Below are 22,823 nucleotides of genomic sequence, written 5' to 3'. Positions count from 1 at the left end.
GCGAACACGCGTCTTGGCTTTGCACGTCTCGTCAAAATGGTAGAGACTTCTTTTTCTGTGATGACAAGAGAGGGGGTAGAGATAATTTTGAATATTTCATATGTTTGCGCCCTGGTTTTCTTGTTTTACGCCAAGGGCGCCAATGTAAGGCTGAGCCTTATGTACCCCATCGCTTCAGTCGTCAGTTTGGATTCTACCAAGCATCTGCCCCCGGTTTGTTACTGACGGATGACCGCGACGTCACACTTGCTAACGGATTTCAACTCCATCGCCAGTATGAGCACTTCCACTCTATGTCTAAGGCCACATTTCCCATGATCCCGACTTTTCCAAAGAAACATGTTTCAGACACTTACAAAGCCTGGTTGGTTGATGTGCATGCAAATCTCCTTGAGACTCGCGTCAAAGACATAGTCGTTAATGGTGACCCAAACGTCACCGTTATCAAAGACATAGTCGTTAATGGTGACCCAAACGTCACCGTTAGAGAGGGAATAACTCAAGAGCAGAGGGATCAACTGGATACTTTAAAGAAAGGCAAAGCACCAGTACAGGATGCCCCCCATGACCAAGTACCAGAACATGCGACCCAAAAGAGGAGGGAGGAGCAAGTGAGGCACCGAAGTTCGGACGAGGATGTTGATAGTGATCGCAATTTTAAACGAAACAGAAGACCGTCGAACGAGGTTAGGAAACTTTCCTAAATTTTTTCCTTTCACCATGATTCAAAATCTTAGTCTTATTGATATATGTATTCCTTTTATAGGGTTCTGCTGGGTTACATGTCAGCAATGACGCCCGGTCGTCGAACCAACATTCTTCTATAGGCGAGGTGGAACATAGCGACAGTTCTGAATCCCTTAATCAAGTGGCAGCATCTCAGCAATCACCGTTGCTCTCAAACCCACCTCACAAAGGAGCACGACCGGAACCGTCTCATGTCTCTATTCTTCCTGTTGCAGATTCCTTCATGTCAAAGTATATGGCCATGATCCCTGTTGCAGATTCCTTCATGTCAAAGTATATGGCCATGATCGCAGGCGTTTGGAATGATATCTGCAAGAACCTAAAGGAAACTCCAGCTGAAAGTGTTTCCTCTTTCAAAGGAAGTGTTGAGAGACAAGCTGAAAGTGTTTCCTCTTTCAAAGGAAGTGTTGAGAGACAACTCCAACTTATGAAACATAACGCGGTAGACCTGTCATCATTAGAGAACAGGGTGGATGTTTTCTTTAAGAAGGCTGAGTATTATGATAAGATACGGTCCCAGCACTCAGAAGCGATGCCAGTTGAAACTCAAGTTGCGGAGTTATGTTTGGCGCAAAGTGCTCTTAAGGATGCTCAACAAAAGCTCTCTGAAACTCAAACCCTTCTATCGGAGAAGCAGAAGATCCTTGAGGATTCTGACGGACGAGTGACCCTCCTTGAAGAAGCTATAAAGGAAGCAGAGAAAACCATAACGGAGGCTGAGAGAACCATAAAGGATTCAAGGGAGGAGTTGACCAGGATCCATGATGAAAGGCCAAAGCTCCAAGAACTTGTGACTGAGGCTCAAGGACTGCGCGACACATCACAAGAGGTTGTGACTTCTGCCGAAGAAACAGTGAAACGCATTCAGGAGACTCCCATGTTGACAAGTGAAGATGAAGATAAGCTCTCCTTAGCGGAGAAAGATCTAGAAGCAGACAAAGCAGATTTAATGAATTTTCGAATAGTGTAGATCTTTGATGTTTAGATATCGTACTCCCTTAGTTTATGCTTTTTTTTCATTTCGGCTTTGTATGAGTTCTTTTCTTTTGAAACGAGACTTTGACGTGAGTTGAATTCATTATTTTTCTTCCTTTTCACGAGACTTGCAAACAATTTTCTTCGATCACAAGTGTGAAAATGAGCTTGAATAAACCCCAAATGAGTCACTTTGAAATCAACTAACGAGAAAATTTCCTTTAAATCATAACATACAATGAAATGACTAAACTTCAATGAATCTAAGTTGTTTCGAACGGACTTGACATAAAAGGACTTATTTTAATTATGACTGAACTTAGAAGAGAAAGTGCTTCTAAGCTGCCTACGTACTCCGGCGAAGGAGATTAAGTCAAACGTAGTTCAAATGATTTTTTTTTTTAATAAGTAAAGCCGTTCACAGTTTTAACTCATGCGGGCCAGGAGTGTCTATGACTTGCGTTGATACTCTAAGTTTTAAGGGTAGTAGAGCTTTAGGAATCTTCCATTGATTGGACCAACCTTCAAACCATCTTCACTAACCAACTTGTAAGCCCCACCGGTGTATACTTCTTGAACCACATAGGGGCCATCCCATTTTGGAGTGAACTTGTGGCCGGTTTTTCGTGTCACAATGATTGGTCTTCAAACAGCTAGTACTTTGTCACCAATTTGAAAAGAACGGGTCCTCACCCTTCTGTTAAAGGCTCTTGACATACGAGCTTGATAGCATTCCAAGCTCTGTTGAGCTTGCAGCCGTTTTTCATCCAAGGCTTCTAGTTCAGCCAAGCGTAACTTGGCATTTTCCTCATCAGTGAGATCCTCTTGTATAGCCAACCTTAAAGAAGGTATTTGGCGCTCTAGAGGCAAGACTGCTTCCACACCATACACCAGAGAATATGGAGTGCTCTGAGTAGGTGTGCGGTATGTGGTTCTATATGCCCATAACGCTTCTTCCATTCTGTCATGCCAATCACGTTTCGATTTTGAGACTACTTTTTTCAATAGATTGCATAGGGTCTTGTTAAAAGCTTCCGCAAGCCCATTTGCAGCTGCGTAATACGCTGAGGAGTTCCGCTGCTGAAAGTCAAAAAGCTTGCAGACTTTGTCCATCAATTTATTGTCAAAAGGTTTCCCATTATCAGTTAAGATATATCGTGGGATGCCGAACCGATAGATGATATGAACACGGAGGAAGTCTGCCACATTTTCCTTCTTTACTTCTTTTAATGCCACGGCTTCTGCCCACTTTGAAAAGTAGTCGGTGGCGGCCAATATGTATGTTTGCCCTGCAGATGACTTGGGCGTAATCGGGCCAACCACATCAAGTCCCCAAGCATCAAACGGCCAAGATGCGATTGTTGGGTGTAAAGGCTCTGGTGGCCGATGGATAAAGTTTGCATGAACTTGACAAGCTTGGCACCTTCGAGCATAATCTATACAATCCTTTACCATTGTAGGCTAATAATAACCCATTCGTTTAATGTGGAAATGCAACTTAGGGCCAGACTGATGTGCACCACACACCCCAGAATAAGCTTCTTGCATGGCTTGTAATGCCTCTTCTTCTCCTAGACATCGGAGCCAGACTCCATCAAATGAACGACGATACAGCNTCTCATTATAGTATATGAAGCGAGGAGCTCGTCGCTTTATATCCACCCTCTTGCGAGGATCTTCTGGTAACTTCCCATCAGTGAAGTAGTCAATCAACGGCTGCCTCCAGTCATCTTGGCCAATGTCGTAAACGGAAGCAGTAGGGAGTTCAACAGTTTCATCGACTGAGCCAACTTCGTTGAAGATAGGTGGAACTACCCACTTTTGACATACTTGTACTCGAGCTGTAGGATGAGCAATAGTTGAAGCCAATGCGGCTAAGGCGTCAGCTTGCTTGTTCTCTTTCCTTGGTACATGTTCAATCGTGACGTCCCCCAACCATTGTATGAGTATCTTTGCGTAGTTGTTGTACGGGATTAACTCTGCTTTCCTCACTTCGTACAGATCCATCACTTGGTTGACGACCAACTTTGAATCTCCATAGATGTTAATTCTCAGCTGCTTCATGTCAACTGCTATCTCTAGTCCCAGTATCAATGCTTGATACTCAGCAACATTGTTTGAACACGGCTCTGTCAAGGTGAATGAATATGGCAACACTTCACCTTCCGGGGTGATGAACACAACTCCAGCTCCTGCCCCTCCTCTATGCGCAGCTCCATCAAAATACATCTTCCATGGGGGTAGGACTTCGATGATAAGCACATCCTCATCAGGTAGGTCATCAGATAATTCCCATTCAGCTGGTATTGGGTGATCTGCTAAGAAATCGGCTAAAGCTTGCCCCTTGACAGACTTTTGTGGCACATAGACGATTTCAAATTGCTGAAACAATAAATACCACCTTGCCAGGCGGTCAGAGAGAACGACCTTTGCCATAACAAACTTTACCGGGTTCGCTTTCGACACAAGTTGAATGATGTGAGCTTCAAAGTAGTGCTTAAGCTTTTTAATGGCGAACACGAGTGCCAAACATAGCTTCTCAATTGGAGAGTATTTTAACTCATTTGGGGTCATCATTCTACTAAGATAGTAGAGGGCATTCTCTTTCCCGTTGTCATTTTCTTGAGCAAGCAGGGCATGAATAGGAGCAGTCAACACGGGCGGCTTCATCAAGTATGACTTGATACTTTCAAACGCATTCTTTCACGCCTCGTCCCATACGAACGGGGTGCCCTTCTTCATTAGCCGACTGAAGGGTTGACATCTTCCTGCCAGGTTTGATACAAACCTTCGAATGTATGCTAACTTCCCTTGTAAGCTCTTAAGCTCATGAAGGTTTCGTGGTTCGGGCATCTTCATTATAGCATCGATCTTAGCTTGTTCGATCTCGATGCCCCTATGTCGAACAGTGAACCCAAGAAACTTCCCAGCAGCAACCCCAAAAGCACATTTCAAGGGATTCATCTTAAGTTGAAACTTTCGCAAGCGGCCGAAGACTTTTCTTAAATGTCCCAAGTGATCTGTGCGAAGTTTTGACTTCACAACCAAGTCATCGACGTAGCATTCCACCATTTTGTGAAGCATGTCATCAAATATTCTCTGCATAGCCCTTTGGTATGTAGCACCTGCATTTTNTCTCATTATAGTATATGAAGCGAGGAGCTCGTCGCTTTATATCCACCCTCTTGCGAGGATCTTCTGGTAACTTCCCATCAGTGAAGTAGTCAATCAACGGCTGCCTCCAGTCATCTTGGCCAATGTCGTAAACGGAAGCAGTAGGGAGTTCAACAGTTTCATCGACTGAGCCAACTTCGTTGAAGATAGGTGGAACTACCCACTTTTGACATACTTGTACTCGAGCTGTAGGATGAGCAATAGTTGAAGCCAATGCGGCTAAGGCGTCAGCTTGCTTGTTCTCTTTCCTTGGTACATGTTCAATCGTGACGTCCCCCAACCATTGTATGAGTATCTTTGCGTAGTTGTTGTACGGGATTAACTCTGCTTTCCTCACTTCGTACAGATCCATCACTTGGTTGACGACCAACTTTGAATCTCCATAGATGTTAATTCTCAGCTGCTTCATGTCAACTGCTATCTCTAGTCCCAGTATCAATGCTTGATACTCAGCAACATTGTTTGAACACGGCTCTGTCAAGGTGAATGAATATGGCAACACTTCACCTTCCGGGGTGATGAACACAACTCCAGCTCCTGCCCCTCCTCTATGCGCAGCTCCATCAAAATACATCTTCCATGGGGGTAGGACTTCGATGATAAGCACATCCTCATCAGGTAGGTCATCAGATAATTCCCATTCAGCTGGTATTGGGTGATCTGCTAAGAAATCGGCTAAAGCTTGCCCCTTGACAGACTTTTGTGGCACATAGACGATTTCAAATTGCTGAAACAATAAATACCACCTTGCCAGGCGGTCAGAGAGAACGACCTTTGCCATAACAAACTTTACCGGGTTCGCTTTCGACACAAGTTGAATGATGTGAGCTTCAAAGTAGTGCTTAAGCTTTTTAATGGCGAACACGAGTGCCAAACATAGCTTCTCAATTGGAGAGTATTTTAACTCATTTGGGGTCATCATTCTACTAAGATAGTAGAGGGCATTCTCTTTCCCGTTGTCATTTTCTTGAGCAAGCAGGGCATGAATAGGAGCAGTCAACACGGGCGGCTTCATCAAGTATGACTTGATACTTTCAAACGCATTCTTTCACGCCTCGTCCCATACGAACGGGGTGCCCTTCTTCATTAGCCGACTGAAGGGTTGACATCTTCCTGCCAGGTTTGATACAAACCTTCGAATGTATGCTAACTTCCCTTGTAAGCTCTTAAGCTCATGAAGGTTTCGTGGTTCGGGCATCTTCATTATAGCATCGATCTTAGCTTGTTCGATCTCGATGCCCCTATGTCGAACAGTGAACCCAAGAAACTTCCCAGCAGCAACCCCAAAAGCACATTTCAAGGGATTCATCTTAAGTTGAAACTTTCGCAAGCGGCCGAAGACTTTTCTTAAATGTCCCAAGTGATCTGTGCGAAGTTTTGACTTCACAACCAAGTCATCGACGTAGCATTCCACCATTTTGTGAAGCATGTCATCAAATATTCTCTGCATAGCTCTTTGGTATGTAGCACCTGCATTTTTCAAACCAAAGGGCATCACTTTATAGCAATAGATGCCTTTGGGCGTTCGGAACGCTGTCAACTCCTCATCTTCCGGCGCCATGCGAATCTGATTGTAACCAGAGGAGCCATCCATGAATGACATGACCTCATGCCCAGTTACAGCATCTATCATTAATTCTGTGATGGGAAGTGGAAAGTCATCTTTTGGGCATGCAACATTAAGGTCCCGAAAGTCTACGCATACGCGAATTTGGCCGTTCTTCTTGCGTACGGGCACAATGCTGGATATCCAGGTTGGATATTTCACTTCGCGAATAAATCCGGCCTCTATAAGTTTGTTGACTTCTCCTTCAATTGAGGGAATGAGTTCAGGGCGGAAGCGTCGTTGAGCTTGCTTGACTGGACGACATGTCTTTTTCACGGCCAAGCGGTGCACAGCCACCTTTGGGTCTAACCCTGGCATCTCTTTGTAAGTCCATGCAAAGACATCAATGTATTCTTTCAACAGTTCGACATAGATTTTTTCATCTTCATTAGAAAGGAGTGTGCTGATGAAGATAGGCCGAGGATTATCAGGGGTTCCTAGATCAACCTCCTTTAATTCATCTATTGCGGCTCGTACCCCTTCCTCTAACTCGTGGGGTGCCTCTTCTGCGTCTTCTCCCTCAATCGGGATCTCATCACATAGAGTGATGTGGAAAGACGACGCCTCCTCGCCTTGAGGTGGTGCTACATCATCACTTGAGCCAATGCTTTCCTCATTCTCCCCTTTCTGTACACGAGTGTGTACAATGGTCCTAGGTTGGACTTTAAGCATTTCTCCGCATGAAACATGAATATCTGTTTCTCGTCTCATACGAGAAGGAATCGTGCTTCGAAGCCTTTTAGAAGGTTCCGCTTCAACAGGATGACTTGCGTTGTTTTCCACATCTTGGACAACTCCAAGTCGATCATGGATTGACTTTCTTTTGGGGGCTTGAGGGTTTGACCCCAATCTATCAAAGACTGAGCGCTGAGACTCTATCTTCCCCATTCTCTTGAAGACTGACTTCCTTTTGCCATTGGTAGGAGTGAATTGTGGATCACACTCACCTTCATCTATAGATATACAATTGCTTGTAGCTCTGTTTATAAAAATTCGCACAGGTTTGGGAGGGACATAGCCTAATCCTTTGCGTGCATGTGGGTCTTGCTGGTTTGACTTGCCTCTACCACCGGCTTCTGGAATGAGCCTACCCAATTTCTGTGGTTCCTTGGGGTCGAAGCCTGCTTTAAACAGGAGTTTATAGGCATTGGGGTCAAAACCATCTGTGCGTTTCCCGGGCAATGTCTGACTTGTTCCCACCCGCACTTGATCTTCCAACGAGTTGACCGGTGTAGCTTTTAATGGTTCAATTCTTGTCAATGGGAAAACAAGTTCCTGGTCACAATGACTTTGGTCTACGACTTGCTTGCCCTTCCATTTCGGATCGGGGGGTGTATCATTACTACTCTTATCAACGTCGTCTTCAACGACTTGTTTCTTTAAGTAAAATTTCGCATCCGCAAAGTACGACTCTGCGTCGGTGAATGGGATTTCATCGGCGACGACCTTCTCTATCACACCGCCTTTCTCAAACATTAAGCATTGGTGCCATGATGAAGGAACTACTCCATTTTCATGTATCCAAGGTCGACCCAACAACAGATTGTAGGATGTTCTTGCATCTATCACATAACACAAAGTACTTGAACTCAAAGATCCGATCCTGAGATCGAGACTAATAATACCCAGGGCTCTTTGCCCGCCTTGATTAAATCCTTGGATCATCAAACGGCTTTGCGAGAGTTCATCAGTTGAAATACCAAGTTCTTTCACAGCTCGGAGTGATAGAATATTCACGGACGATCCTTGATCAATCAAAATTCTTTTAATCTTTTGTTCGCGAGCATAACCTTCAACAAATAGTGGGCGATTGTGAGGTGTTCCACCCAGTAATAGATCTTCATCTTTGAATGTTATCTCGGTGGTGAAAGATGTGGCCTTGTGGACTTGGATCTCGTCGCTTCCTTCGACCACAGGGAATGAACATTCTCCAACTTCAACATGTTTTTCCTTAGTATTCAAGCCAGCCCCAAGAATAGTTGTCCCATGTTGATGAAACACCTTTGGCATGTATTGAGCCAGGATAACTGGTGTTCGTGGCTTGTTGGGATACCCTTTCCTTTTCACGTCAGAAACGGGGTCTCTTGCTGGCTTTTTCTTAATCCATCGCTTCGTCATTCTCTTCAATGGCCTAACAGGCTCAGCATCATTCCTTTGCTTTCTACGGGTAACGAGTACCCAATCCCTCTCGTAGACCGAATCAACCTGCGGCGGCTTTGAGTGTTGCCCCCTAGTATATTTCACAATGAAGGGAAGCGGGCGTTTGCATTGCTTGCCCCCATCATTCTCACCATCCTCCTCGAGTAATGGTGCGAACATCCCACATGAGATTTGGTTAGAGCTTGCAGTCGCATCAGTAAGTTCAATCTTTCCATCGCGAGCCAGCGCCATTACTTTATCTTTAAAAACAAAGCATTTTTCAATCGGGTGTCCGAGGAGGCGATGATACTTGCAATATTTGGGGTCACCCACCCTGGCAGCTTCTTCGGGGCGCTTCATCTCGGGCAATTCAATCAACTTGAGTTTTAATAACTCATCAAACATGGGCGAAACGTCAGAGTCCAAGAACAGATACTGTTTCTGCTGCATCTCTTCAATAATTCTAGTTCCCCTTGATGGCCCAAAGAATGACCTAGGCCTAGGCTTCTCAGTCACTTTGGTGAAAACCCGCACTGGTGATGTTTTCACGTTCATAACTTCCTTCTTTTCTTGCTTTGGGAAGGGTTTGCCCCCTTTCTTGACTTCTTGCCTTGCAGGTGCTTTAGAGGAGCTAGGCATACTCGACATACTAAGCCCTCCGTTGTTCTCAATGCTCAACTCCATGTCATGAGCACGGCTGGATAATTCCTCAAATGTCCTGGGCTTGATACCTTGCAGGATGTATGATAGCTCGAAGTGCATGCCTTGGATACACATCTCAATTGCTGAACTTTGTGATATCTTTTCCTTGCAGTTGAGGCACAATTCCCTCCACCTCTCAATGTAAGCGCCTGCGCGTTCATCCTTCCATTGGCGAGCGGTGGTGAGCTCCAAGAAGCTAACAGTTCTTCTTGTGCTATAGAAACGAGTTAAGAACTCACGCTCCATGTCACTCCAACTGTCGATGCAGCCATGCTCCAAGTCAGTGTACCAGTCAAAGGCGGTGCCCTTCAAAGAGCGAACAAACTGCTTGACGAGGAAATCTCCATATGTTCCAGCATCGTTGCAAGTCTCCACAAAGTGGGCGATGTGCTGTCTCGGGTTGCCTTTTCCATCGAACTGTTGAAACTTGGGAGGTTGGTAGCCCAGCGGCATCTTCATTTCTTCAATCCTTTGGGTGTAAGGCTTGGAGTAAGTGTATGAAGGTTGTCCTCCCTCGAGTCTCCCTTTGATTGCTCCCATGATATAGTCATTCAGCTGGTCGACGTGTATCATGCCCCTAGAAACTTGAACACTCCTTTCAGCGGGATGCGGGCGAGAGGTAGTCTCTTCCATGTGCCTGCTTTGATGACGTGGCGACTCGACGTCAATAGCCTCTTCTTGGGTTTGAGGTCGTTTCTCGGAAGCTCGACTTGTTTCGCCGTTCCTTCCGCTTTCAACCTTTTCACTCAGATCATTAAGCCTCCTTTCTTGACTGTGAAGAAGCCCGCTTATTCCCTCCAGAGCTTTGGTGATGTTTGCTAGCTGTTCCTCCACCGAAGCTGCGTTTGTTGCCATAGCGGGCATGACTGTGTAGACGTGGGTCCACTCCGAGGCTGGTTTCCACATCGGCGATGGATGAGATATGGGAGATGAGCTTCCGCTGCTAAGGGGCTCGCCTGATGGAGTAGGACTCACAGGGCCCTTGCTACTGGTAGTTGTACTTGAGGGAGTAGGGGAAGGACTTTCGCTTCGAGTAGCTTCATTTGAGGGAATAGGATTCTTGCTACCAACGGTCTCTGTTGTTGAGGATGAACCTCTATCATATGTAGCTTTCTTTGAGCCGACGGAGACGCCTCCAAGCCTTCGGACGACGTTGCGAGCAGTGTTTCGGGTCTCGGTCAACTCCACCCCTAGGTCCCGCACTCGACTCCGAGTCAATGCACCTTGCACCTCGCGCCTGTCGGAGCCGGCCACAGAAGATGCCTTAGAGCCGGTAGCTTGAGCGTAAGTCTTTCTTGATGCCATTTGGATTCTTTGTATAGCTTGGAAGTGAAGAGATGAGAGGCAGAGTTGTCCCACTGGGCGTGCCAAAATCTGTAAACACAAAAAATTCGAAATTGTATATATTCACAATATCGGGTTACAGTGTGTGTGTAATTCAAGTTGCAGGTACAAAATCTCTGTATAGTCCTCTGATTCTTCACTGACGTGTTCTACTGAAGTGCCTCCGGGTTTCAAGTGGCGTAGCCTCCGGGATTCAAATAGCGTAGCCTCCGGGATTCAACTGACGTANCGTTGCAAGTCTCCACAAAGTGGGCGATGTGCTGTCTCGGGTTGCCTTTTCCATCGAACTGTTGAAACTTGGGAGGTTGGTAGCCCAGCGGCATCTTCATTTCTTCAATCCTTTGGGTGTAAGGCTTGGAGTAAGTGTATGAAGGTTGTCCTCCCTCGAGTCTCCCTTTGATTGCTCCCATGATATAGTCATTCAGCTGGTCGACGTGTATCATGCCCCTAGAAACTTGAACACTCCTTTCAGCGGGATGCGGGCGAGAGGTAGTCTCTTCCATGTGCCTGCTTTGATGACGTGGCGACTCGACGTCAATAGCCTCTTCTTGGGTTTGAGGTCGTTTCTCGGAAGCTCGACTTGTTTCGCCGTTCCTTCCGCTTTCAACCTTTTCACTCAGATCATTAAGCCTCCTTTCTTGACTGTGAAGAAGCCCGCTTATTCCCTCCAGAGCTTTGGTGATGTTTGCTAGCTGTTCCTCCACCGAAGCTGCGTTTGTTGCCATAGCGGGCATGACTGTGTAGACGTGGGTCCACTCCGAGGCTGGTTTCCACATCGGCGATGGATGAGATATGGGAGATGAGCTTCCGCTGCTAAGGGGCTCGCCTGATGGAGTAGGACTCACAGGGCCCTTGCTACTGGTAGTTGTACTTGAGGGAGTAGGGGAAGGACTTTCGCTTCGAGTAGCTTCATTTGAGGGAATAGGATTCTTGCTACCAACGGTCTCTGTTGTTGAGGATGAACCTCTATCATATGTAGCTTTCTTTGAGCCGACGGAGACGCCTCCAAGCCTTCGGACGACGTTGCGAGCAGTGTTTCGGGTCTCGGTCAACTCCACCCCTAGGTCCCGCACTCGACTCCGAGTCAATGCACCTTGCACCTCGCGCCTGTCGGAGCCGGCCACAGAAGATGCCTTAGAGCCGGTAGCTTGAGCGTAAGTCTTTCTTGATGCCATTTAGATTCTTTGTATAGCTTGGAAGTAAAGAGATGAGAGGCAGAGTTGTCCCACTGGGCGTGACAAAATTTGTAAACACAAAAAATTCGAAATTGTATATATTCACAAAATCGGGTTACAGTGTATATGTAATTCAAGTTGCAGGTACAAAATCTCTGTATAGTCCTCTGATTCTTCACTGACGTGTTCTACTGAAGTGCCTCCGGGTTTCAAGTGGCGTAGCCTCCGGGATTCAACTGACGTAGCTTCCGGGATTCAAATGGCGTAGCTTTCCGGGATTCAAACGGCGTGGCCTTCCGGGATTCAAGGGCGTGATATTCAACTGGAACCGTCAAAGTACTTCAAGTTTCTAACTGCTTCAGAATGCCTTCAAAGCCTTCAAAAGCTCTCAAGTCTTCAATCCTCAAGGTGTGTTTTAAATGTGAAATGAGGGGCTCTATTTATAGTGGAGTGTGCAACCAACTTCCCTCAACAAACTCCCTAATTAATTAATTAAATAATTAATTAATTAATTAAAGGAATGAACATTGCCATAATCAAGTCCAGGTTCAAAACTCTATCATCTAATTCAAATTCAAATTAATTATAATTATTAAATTCAAATATAATAAAATTATATTTAAATTATAATTATAATTATTATTAAAGTCAAATATGGATCGGGCTTGGCCCATTAATCAATTACCCAACATCAATTTAATTGGGCTAATTAAATTAATTATCATGACCCAATTAAGTAAATTGGTCCAATTATCAATCTTAAAATGAGCCTAATAATAATTTAACCGGTCCATTTGTCGGTTCAAATTTTCCGTGTCTACAGGAGGAAAACCTTCGAAGGGCTTAATGCAGAATTTTTCGGTGTGTCCGATTAGGCCACATATGAAGCAAAAGTTAGGTAATCGTTCGTATCGGAAGGTAATCCAACTCCAATCTCCCCCATTGCGTCTGATACGCATTCCACTGGCGAGAGGTTTTGTGATGTTTATCTTGACCCTTATGCAAATAAAAGATCTCCACCAGCCATTCGGTGAATCTTCATCAAGACTTAGAAATTCTCCTATGAAGTTGCCTATAGCCATAACCGCCTTCTCAGAGAAAAAACCCAGAGGTAAGTCATGAAGCTGAATCCAAAAATCTGCCATGTCTAGCGGCGTAGCAGAAGGGGGGATTTCTGGCTGAGCTTTTGCAAGGACGAGAAGGCTCTGTTCGAATGACCAAGGTCCGTGATTTAGGACACGCAGAAGATCTAGCTCATGGAAGAACTGAAAGAGGAAGGTGTTGTTTGATAGATCTTTCGCGGCAACACCCATTCTTGGCCGCCAAACCGTTGCCATAGTGTCTCTCATAAATGGGAACTTCACAATCTTCTCCGTTAGGAGGCGACCAACAAGTGCCAGGTTGTAGTCGATAGTTTCTGCAGGATCATCGTCAAAGCCTAGGTCGAGTCCTTCAGAGTCGTTGATGTCAAGGGCAGAGCAGGCTTCAATTAGATTTTCTGTGTTTATTACATGGTGAATGGAGGTTATGGGTGGAGTGTTGGTTGTTGATGTGCTCGGGATGTCATGATTCATGGCCATCATAGGAAGATGGAAGAAAAGATTTACAAAGATAGGTGAGCTTGCTATAGAGGGCAAGAGAAAAGCTAGCTAGAGAGAAGCTAGAGAGAATACTTTTTCTTAATAAAAGTATTATTATTTATTCCTACGTGTTTATTTTGAATTGTATATGAATATATTTTGTGTGGTATATAGATTATGGTGATTTTATGATAATTAGAAGGAAGGATTAAATTCATTGTAGCCACTGTTTGAGAAAATTCTGACAGGCGCAGTTTGAAATCAAAATTCGTGAAAAATACTTTTTGAACTCCGATTGGCCTGAAATTTTATTTAGAGATCCTAGACATATTATATTTGATGTATATAAAATTATTTTGTTGGAGATATGCTTCATTATTTTTAGAAAAATTTCGTAAAGTTGTGTGATACGCCCTTAAATGTAATTATATAGCTTAATTAGGAAGAATTAATTATGTTTTTATAATTAGTAGGATAATTAGGATGGTACAACTTAATTAGTGGGAGAGTTAATATTGTGCCTCAATTAGCATAGGAAATTATGTATATTGTGATATATCATTACCTTGTATAGTTAGTATAGTTTTGGTAGGTTAATTTTTACATGTATTAGTAAATTAGTATAAATAGATCCATTGTATATGAAGATGAACAACCAGAGAAATATATTATTATTCTATTATTTTAGCTATTCTTATTGGAGCTCTCACACGCTCGAAGTGTGAATTTGGAGTTTGCCGTGACTCGAATACGGTTAGGAGCTAGAAGCCTGCTCGAAAGGTTTCTTTCGTTACGTATTAAATTACGTAACATTGGTGCTTTCATTACATCGAACCTATTTTTTTTCTATTATTTTTTGCATACACAAAGTGTGTTCATCCATGCATCCACTTGCATCATCAATGTCCACTCTCCAAGTAGACTACTTCAACCGGAGAATCAATAATAACCTCCACCATTGCACTCAGTCACCAACTTCTCTAATTATCTTGGACGCCATATGCATTGTCATCATCACCATTGGAGAAGGAGCAAAAGAAGCCGCATCCTATCATCAACATCAATCACACATAATTATAGCCTCTTCTTCGCAGTAAGAAATCATCCACAACAATCAAAGTTCTGTGATTTTCGTCATAGATTTATCTATTGCAGTCTTGCATTTTTTTTTCTTTTTTTTACTACCTCTGTAATCTAGCTTGCTTACTACCTTAGGTATAGTTCTTTTAAAAAAAATTTTAAAAAATAAATAAAAAAGAAAGCGAGAAAAAAAAGACAAAAAAAAAAGAGACAAAAAAATCAGAAAAGGAAGTCCAAAAAAAAAGTGAATTTTTCAAAAAGCAAAAAAAATATATATATATATAGAAAACATTACTCATCGGTGCTTATTGGTTTCTGTACACCAAGTATGGTACCCAATTGATGATTTTGTATTGTATGAGATTTTTTCCACAAAAGGACTTGATGATTTTGTATTGTATGAGATTTTTTCCACAAAAGGACCCGTACAATATATTCATATTTTAAAGGATGAGGGTCACACCTTCCAAGCTTTGGTATGGTTTGATTCCATTGTGGATTCGATCATAGCCAAACAAACATTCCATGGCCAAAACATTTATGATGGGTATTGCACTATGAATATAGAATTCCCTGATGCAGAATTAATAATGGCTACATGTGGGGAAATAGATAATCAAACTTCCGCTCTTCATGTGGAAATTGATGCGGAAGTAATGATACAAAAAGAGTTTGGTGATAATGTGGTCGACATGAGTTCTAGTGCAATTTTTGGTGAAGAAATTAAAATATTTACTAATGAGGAGGTAGATCATGCATCAAATACTTTGGAGGATCACATGACGATCTACATGGATTCAACTCAAATTGAAGCACCAATTCAAGCTAAAGCAACGACTACAATCGGGTATATCAAGTCTCCCCAATTGTTTCAAGAATCAATTTTCACATCAATATTGTCTTTGGAGGAAAGTCCCATCCACTTTACAATAGAAATGGCGCCCAAATTTGTCCAAATCATGACACCAACAAGGAATTTCGTTACAGGGCAATCCAGTGAACATGTTGTCTATGATGTCCACGTTTGGCAAATCAATCAAGCAATATCATCAAGGCATGGATATGCTCATTTACATACCTACACCTTGAGGACAAGGTGTTTTCTAAAGGGGTGGAGAGTGATACGCCCTTAAATGTAATTATATAGCTTAATTAGGAAGAATTAATTATGTTTTTAGAATTAGTAGGATAATTAGGATGGTACAACTTAATTAGTGGGAGAGTTAATATTGTGCCTCAATTAGCATAGGAAATTATGTATATTGTGATATATCATTACCTTGTATAGTTAGTATAGTTTTGGTAGGTTAATTTTTACATGTATTAGTAAATTAGTATAAATAGATCCATTGTATATGAAGATGAACAACCAGAGAAATATATTATTATTCTATTATTTTAGCTATTGTTCTTGGAGCTCTCACACGCTCGAAGTGTGAAATTGGAGTTGGCCGTGACTCGAATACGGTTAGGAGCTAGAAGCCTGCTCGAAAGGTTTCTTTCGTTGCGTATTAAATTTCAATACGTAACATTGTGGCAGTGTGCTGTCAGTTAAATTTCTGTGCAGCGCAGTGTTGGGAATAATTTCGAAAGAAATACTTCAAGACATTGGATTGACCTGAAAATTTTTGTGTATAATATAGACTTGCTGTAATTATTATTTGGAAAATTTTGTGTTAAAATATGCTACCGATTTACCACAGAAAATTCTACAATCCATGGAATAATTTCTGAAATTTCTGTCAGTTTCTGTTTCTTGTGTCTTGTTGATCATTTGAACCATGGAGAAGTTGTTTACTTGAGATTATATGCATATGTGTTGGCTACAGAGTTTGGAATGTTATGTTAATGGGAGGCATATGAATATTTTGAGAAAATGCATACATTTGTATAAGAAATTCAAGTGAATGGTATTAGTAGTCTATGTTTTGGTTGGCTTGAATTTTGAAAATCTACCATCTTGGAGTGACATCTGAGAAATATTGTTATTAATATTTATATAAAGATGAAGGATAAAATGTTTTGTTGGGTTGTGATGCCCTTAATGAATTATAAGATGTGTAGTATCCTATTATGAAATTCTGGATACTTGGGTTAAGACCCAGTTGGTTGTGTAATGAGCAGTAGAAACGTATCCTGTCTCCATATGACTTTTGGTTTTGTTAATTTGAGGAGTGGTTAGCGGAGTCTACCACTAGGGTATTTACCCTGTTGAGTAGTAGTCATTAGAAACGTATCATGACTACTAGGACTAGTTACTACCCATTGGACTTGGAAACCCATTGGGGGTGTGCACACTTGAGGTATTAGTTCTGTTCCACTTAAATGGGATCTTTGTGTAGTGTTCAGTAGAGTGATTACTGTTCACTAGGGCTTATTAATTAAGACCATGCCCATCATTTGAGATTAAATGGGATTGTTGTGTAGTGTTCAGTAGAGTGATTACTGTTCACTAGGGCTTATTAATTAAGACCCTGCCCATTATTTGAGATTGAATGGAATTTGTGTAGTGTTCAATAGAGAGATTATTGTTCACTAGGGCTTGATGAAACAAGACCCTGCCCATTGTATTGAGATAGGTGTTCCTCCATGTATACGTACATGTATATATTAACAAACGATTTTGAAAGATATACTACTTTTGAAATGTTCCTAAAATTTCTATTGTGAGAAATATTGATTTGGAAGTTATGAATTATGAGTATTTTTTTGAGAAATTATGGATTTTGGAATTCTTGAATAGTTTTGGAGAACTGTGATTACTTAGAATATTGTGAGTATTGTTTATTTGCATCTTTATGTTCCAATAATTTTGATGTACACATTTATACATATTATTATCTACAAGTTGTGCTCCTGTGTGCTATGTGTAAATAGTCATTTTAGGAGTTGAATTAAATCTTACATAGCTTTGCGCTAACTTTCGATACTCTTTGAGTATATTCCAGGTGCATCTGCATGAGCATGGATTATGAGAGCGATTCGCCACTTCTTAGATAGTTGGTTAAAGTTCCATTTTTATAGAAAATCTAGAAGTTGTTTTTAGATGGGTATATTTGATTTGTTGTATTAGTATTAGCCTGGAGATATCTTTGTAAGTTGTAATCCTTAGCCTTAGCGTTTGGGTATAGAGAAATACCTGAGCGTGGCGGTAATACCCCTTTTATTTTGGTTAGTTTATGCTTCTGCTATGGTTGTAGAAATTTTCAATTAATAAAGAAAAAAAATTAAGGAAATTTGGTCTAAATTGGTCTTGAAAAATGGGGGTGTTACAAGTTGGTATCAGAGCAGTTCGAACCTTTGGGAGCCTAAGTTTGGAGATCTTAAGTATATATAGGAATTAAAATTGGCTAGGAATTTAAAATTTTGAAAACTTGTGGTGAGGATGCGAGACCTTGCCGATTGTTGCATAATTATTTGACTATGGTTAATTATTTTGATATTGGTTATTTGATTAAACTCAAGTGAAGACCCAACTCAGGGAGTAAGGACACAACCCACGTGACCTTAGCTAAGAGGTTAGCCAAGCCCTTGTACTCAGCCTCAGTCAATGAGCAAGCAAATGTCCGTTGTTTGCGAGACATCCAAGACACTAAGTTGGACCCGAGAAAGACCGCATACCCACTCGTGAACTTCCTATCAACAGGGCATCCGACCTAGTCAGTGTCCGAAAAAGCATGAATGTCACAAGACGCGGAAACTGACAGGCGAAGTCCGTAGTCAAGTGTGCCCTTGACATACCCAAGAACACGCTTCAAGAGCCCCCAATGTTCAGTGGTCGGGGCATGCAGGAACTGATATAACCGATTGACCACGTAGGATAAGTCTGGCAGAGTGATGGTCAAGTATTGTAGCGCCCCGGCTAGGCGCTTGTACTGAGTAGGATTGTCGAATAGTTCCACGTTGGGCACAACAGCGTGCGTGATAGATGCCGGAGTTGCTATAGGTTTGCAGTCAGACATACCGGCCCGAGTGAGAAGATCTCCCATATACCGCCGCTGAAAGAGTAGTAGGCCCTCCTTGACAGGTAGCATCTCAATCCCAAGGAAAAAGTTGGGCGTGCCGAGGTCTCGAATCTTAAAGGTGGAGGAGAGACGACGCAGCAGCGCATCAATTAAGGTTGAGTTGTCGCCCATCATGATAATGTCGTCTACATAGACTAATAGGAAGACATGCGAGGTACTAGCCGAGTAGTGAAACAAAGAGACGTCGGTCTTGGAACCTATAAAACATGCGGTTAGCAAAAAATCATGAAGCTGTTTAAACCAGGCTCGAGGCGTCTGTTTCAGCCCATACAACGACCTCTAGAGTCGGTAGACATGATCGGGGTATACCGGGTCTTCATAGCCGGGGGATTGGCGCATGTACACTGTTGGTCCCGGTTGATAGAGGAGTGAGTCTAGAAAGGGGGGGGGGGTTGAATAGATTCACTGGGTTTTGAAAACTTTTGCAAGTAGAAATCCTTTAAGAGAGTTAGAACTTGACTTAAGATAAACGCAGTGGAAAATAAAAGGTTGTCATTTTTAGTATCACTTTGCACGGTTTTATAGTTAAGAAAATATTAGGCTTGGTTCGTAAGGATGCAATGCAATAGATAAAGCAATAAGTAAAGGAGAGAGAGAGAGGTTTTCATAGTGGTTCGACTGTTAACGAAACCTACTCCACTCTTCTTCACAACTTGTGAAGGATTGCACTATTATCTCCTTTGATAGTACAATATCTTCCCACAACGCGCTCCTTTGATCACAAAGCTAGGCAGCTACGCTTGTGTAGGTTTTTCAACTTCTCTGAGTTTACTGTGCCTCTTTCTACTTCTCTCAAGTAGAGGTTGGTTGAAGGGTAGAACTTTTCTCCAACTTGAAAACTTGGCTTGAGCTTCTTGAATCAACACTTAGATAGCACAAGATTTCTCTTAAAAACTGGATCATGAGTTTGAGCTTTTTCGAATATTTTGCACACTTTTTGAAAGCTTATAATCGCCTATTGCATGTATGAACCAGCAGCTCCAAATTGTATGAAACATTGGTGTGAATTTTGATTCCGTTGGAGGGAAATCAAAATTCAAAACCTATGTCTAGTGTGTAACATCCGCTAGGTAATAGTTGACCCATGTGAATGTCAATACTTTCTAGCCGTTTGTCTACTTTATTGTAAAAACAATTTGTCGTTTGTCTTACACAAAAGGACATGACTTTTAATGCTCCTTGGGATTGCTTCCTAGAATCCGTTTGACATTGATCATTCACAACATCAAGGCTATGGACAAGACAATATTTCAGAGAATGTCTTTAGAGTCTTTATGCCTTGGGTATTCGTGAGAATGATTGACCTTATCATTTTCTCATCATCTCCTCGAATAAATAATCTTGATTATTCGGTCTTCTCTAAGAGATCGACCCTTCCAATATTCGGCCTTGGTAAGTCTTGGGCTGAAAGTTACCTTCGGTTCTGTTATGAACTCGTTGAGACGAATCCTTAACCAGTATTCTACATATTAAGTAAAACAGACAAAGAAAAAGTTGGGGGGGGGGGGGTCTCCTCTGGTCTTTGGTATCATCAAAATCAAGAGTTCTGGGTTCCTAACATACACAATTTCAGCTAGGTGGCCGTTTAGGAAGGCGTTGTGGACATCCAGTTGACGTAGAGTCCACCCGCAGGAGACCGCGAGGGAAGAAAGAATGCGAACCGTAGTCGGTTTGACCACCTGACTAAATGTGTCGAAGAAGTCCTCACCAGCCACCTGATTAAACCCTTTGGCCACGAGGCGCGCCTTATGGCGTTCTATTGAGCCATCTGCCTTGTGTTTGGTGCTGTAGACCCACTTGCACCCAATGACGTTCATATCGGGGTCAGCGGGAACCAAACGCCATGTGTTATTGTGGAGTAGGGTATTAAATTCCTGGTCCATGGCGTTACGCCACTGTCGATGGCCCACAGCCTAAGAATAGCAACTCGGGTCTGTAGATGTTGTGAGTGCATGGAATTCTTCACCTGTGCCGCGTGTCATATGGCAGAGCCTCATGGTGTGTGCCTGGTCCTGTGGTAGAGCTCGTTCTTGCACTTGCGCCCACAAGCCACGCCTTTGGGTGGGGACACCAGTAGTGCTTTCAGTCGGTGACATGAACCCCATGGTGTACTGGGCTCGGGAGGCTAGGTCTGGACCTGTAAAGACGAATCTTATGCAAAGGGAAATATAGACTCGTCAAATCGAACATGACAGCAAATAAAGGTTTTTCCAATATTAAGGTTCATGCAGCGGTAACCCCTATAAGACGTAGGATACCCTAGAAAGACGTAGGGTGCAGAGCGGAACTCTATTTTGTGACGGTTGTAAAGCCGAAGATACAGGAAACATTGACACCCGAAGACCTGCAGAAAAGTGTATGTTGGTTGGGTTTTATGTATCTAGTAGTATGGACTAGGGAATTGTAACACAGGGGAAGGTAAGCGATTAATAAGGTAGGTGGTTGTTTCAAAAGTCGAATCCCAGTGTTTTAACAGTACGGAACTATCGGCTAGAAGGGCCAAGCCGGTTTCGACAATGTGTTTATTACGGCGTTCTACCCGGCCATTTTGTTCGTGCATGTAGGCGCAAGATTGCCTATGCACAATACCAACAGAAAATGACATGCAAACGACGATATTCGCCCCCTAAATCAGACTGTATAGATTTAATAGACCTTGAAAACATGCGTTCTACCATTTTACGAAATAAATCAAACACCTTATAAATGTCAGACTTTGAACATAACGGATAAAAAAATGAGAAAAATCGTCCACGAATAAAACAAAGTAGCGAAAACCATTCGTAGAAATAACTGGCGCAGAACCCCAAATGTCCGTGTACAACGTCCAAAATATTATCACTACGAGAGTTTATTCTAGCTAAAGGGAAACGGGAACACTTGCCAAGTTGGCAAGGAGAACACAACTGTGACGTACCGGATTTATTCTGAGTGACCGGACAATCCTATAGAATACGCTGAAGCACGCGAGCATGCGGGTGGCCTAACCTACGATGCCACACATCGGACGAGGCCCGAGCAGTTAAGAATGCAACATGAGATGGAGGAACCATGAGCTTGTATAAGTCACCCGTGCTAGGACCCTTAAGGATCACCGTTTTGGTTATGGAGTCCTTCACAACAAAGAAATTCGGGTGAAATTCAAAAAAGACTTGATTTTCAATTGCGAATCGTTGAACAAATAAAAGTGACACAGAAAGATCAGGCACATGTAATATATTTGAAAAATTAAAGACTTGGATTTAGATGGAATTACTGCATGACCAATACTTGAAATATTTAACCCTTTGCCGTTACCGACGCGAAGAACATCACCGCCAGTGTAGGACTCTGCCCGCATCATTACTGCCGAGTCCGGAGTGGCGTGCGACGAAGCACCCCTGTCTGGGTACCATGCATGAACCTCAGTCGTCGTGGTGGAGTCATCAGCAACCGCGACATTCGCCTAGGGGGAGGTATGGCCAGAATACCGCTTGTAGCAGTAGATGGCGGTGTGCCCGTGCGATCTGCATATCTGACAGCGGGGTGTTCCTCTTCTGCCACGACCTTGTCCGCGATGGCGCTCACGCCCTTGACCACCGTGTGGATAGCGACCACTAGATCCACCATCTCTGTTCTACCTCTGGCCACGGCCAGCGAACATGGCAGTCGGAGAGCCAGCGTTGAAGCCCTCTCCACCAGGCGTAAAATCATCGGCATATATGAATTGTTGGGCCTGTAGGAAGTCAGACAACTGCGGAATTGAAACTGGGGTACCTGAGACCGTGAGAGAAGCAGCCATCGCTCGAAACTCCGGCCGGAGCCCTCTAAACACGTAAAGATTCTGCTCATCAAGGGAGATGGTGCGACCGGCAAGTGCCAAGTCTTCGATCAGCAATTGTGTTCATCCGAGGAATTCTGCCGGAGAGCTGTCACCTTGGAGGAGACTCTGGAATTGCCCAAGTAAATTGAGACATCGTGCCTACGTCAAAGATCCCAACACCACCGTGATGGAGAGCCATACTTCGCGTGCGGTTATCCTTCCAACGGCAAGGTACATCACCTCGTCAGAGAGCGACGAGATGAGAAGCGACAGAATGGACTGGTCCTGTTGGACCCAAACAGTGTGCGCCGGATTCGGTGTGGTGGTGTTCGTCACCTTAGAGGATCCGGTAGCAGCGACGGAGGTGAGGACAACCGGCAGGTAGGGGAGGTTGCCGTCGACATAACCAAGCAGCCCTTGGCCTCGTCGGAATGGTACGAGTTGGGTTCTCCAAAAGAGGTAATTCTGAGAGGT

At 43.2% G+C, this 22,823-nt stretch overlaps 2 protein-coding genes across 2 annotated transcripts; both read right to left on the bottom strand.

The window, feature by feature from the left end:
* Positions 1–4,810: 4,810 nt before the first annotated feature.
* LOC116020186 lies at positions 4,811–5,911 on the bottom strand. The gene has a single exon (XM_031260666.1). It carries the CDS (start codon positions 5,909–5,911, stop codon positions 4,811–4,813), a length of 1,101 nt encoding a protein of 366 aa, XP_031116526.1.
* Positions 5,912–18,178: 12,267 nt separating this feature from the next.
* Positions 18,179–22,156, bottom strand: LOC116020185 (uncharacterized mitochondrial protein AtMg00810-like). The gene is made up of 2 exons (XM_031260665.1): positions 22,018–22,156; positions 18,179–18,744 (listed from the first exon to the last, which is right to left on the bottom strand). The coding sequence occupies exons 1-2, from the start codon at positions 22,154–22,156 to the stop codon at positions 18,179–18,181; spliced, it is 705 nt and encodes a 234-aa protein (XP_031116525.1).
* Between the last annotated feature and the right edge of the window lie 667 nt (positions 22,157–22,823).

Source organism: Ipomoea triloba, chromosome 5 (assembly GCF_003576645.1).
Source record: "Ipomoea triloba cultivar NCNSP0323 chromosome 5, ASM357664v1".
In the NCBI taxonomy this organism is placed as follows: Eukaryota; Viridiplantae; Streptophyta; class Magnoliopsida; order Solanales; family Convolvulaceae; genus Ipomoea; species Ipomoea triloba.
The sequence above is the reverse complement of the archived record's forward strand: the minus strand, read 5'-3'. Positions and strand labels throughout refer to the sequence as shown.

What these genes read in the sequence shown, in the direction of transcription:
- LOC116020185 (XM_031260665.1), bottom strand. Translation starts at nt 22,156, where the DNA reads ATGGTGGATCTAGTGGTCGCTATCCACACGGTGGTCAAGGGCGTGAGC. An exon ending in GCCATCTACTGCTACAAGCG is followed by an intron (nt 18,745 to 22,017) that starts GTATTCTGGCCA and finishes CATGTTTTATAG; the next exon opens with GTTCCAAGACCGACGTCTCT.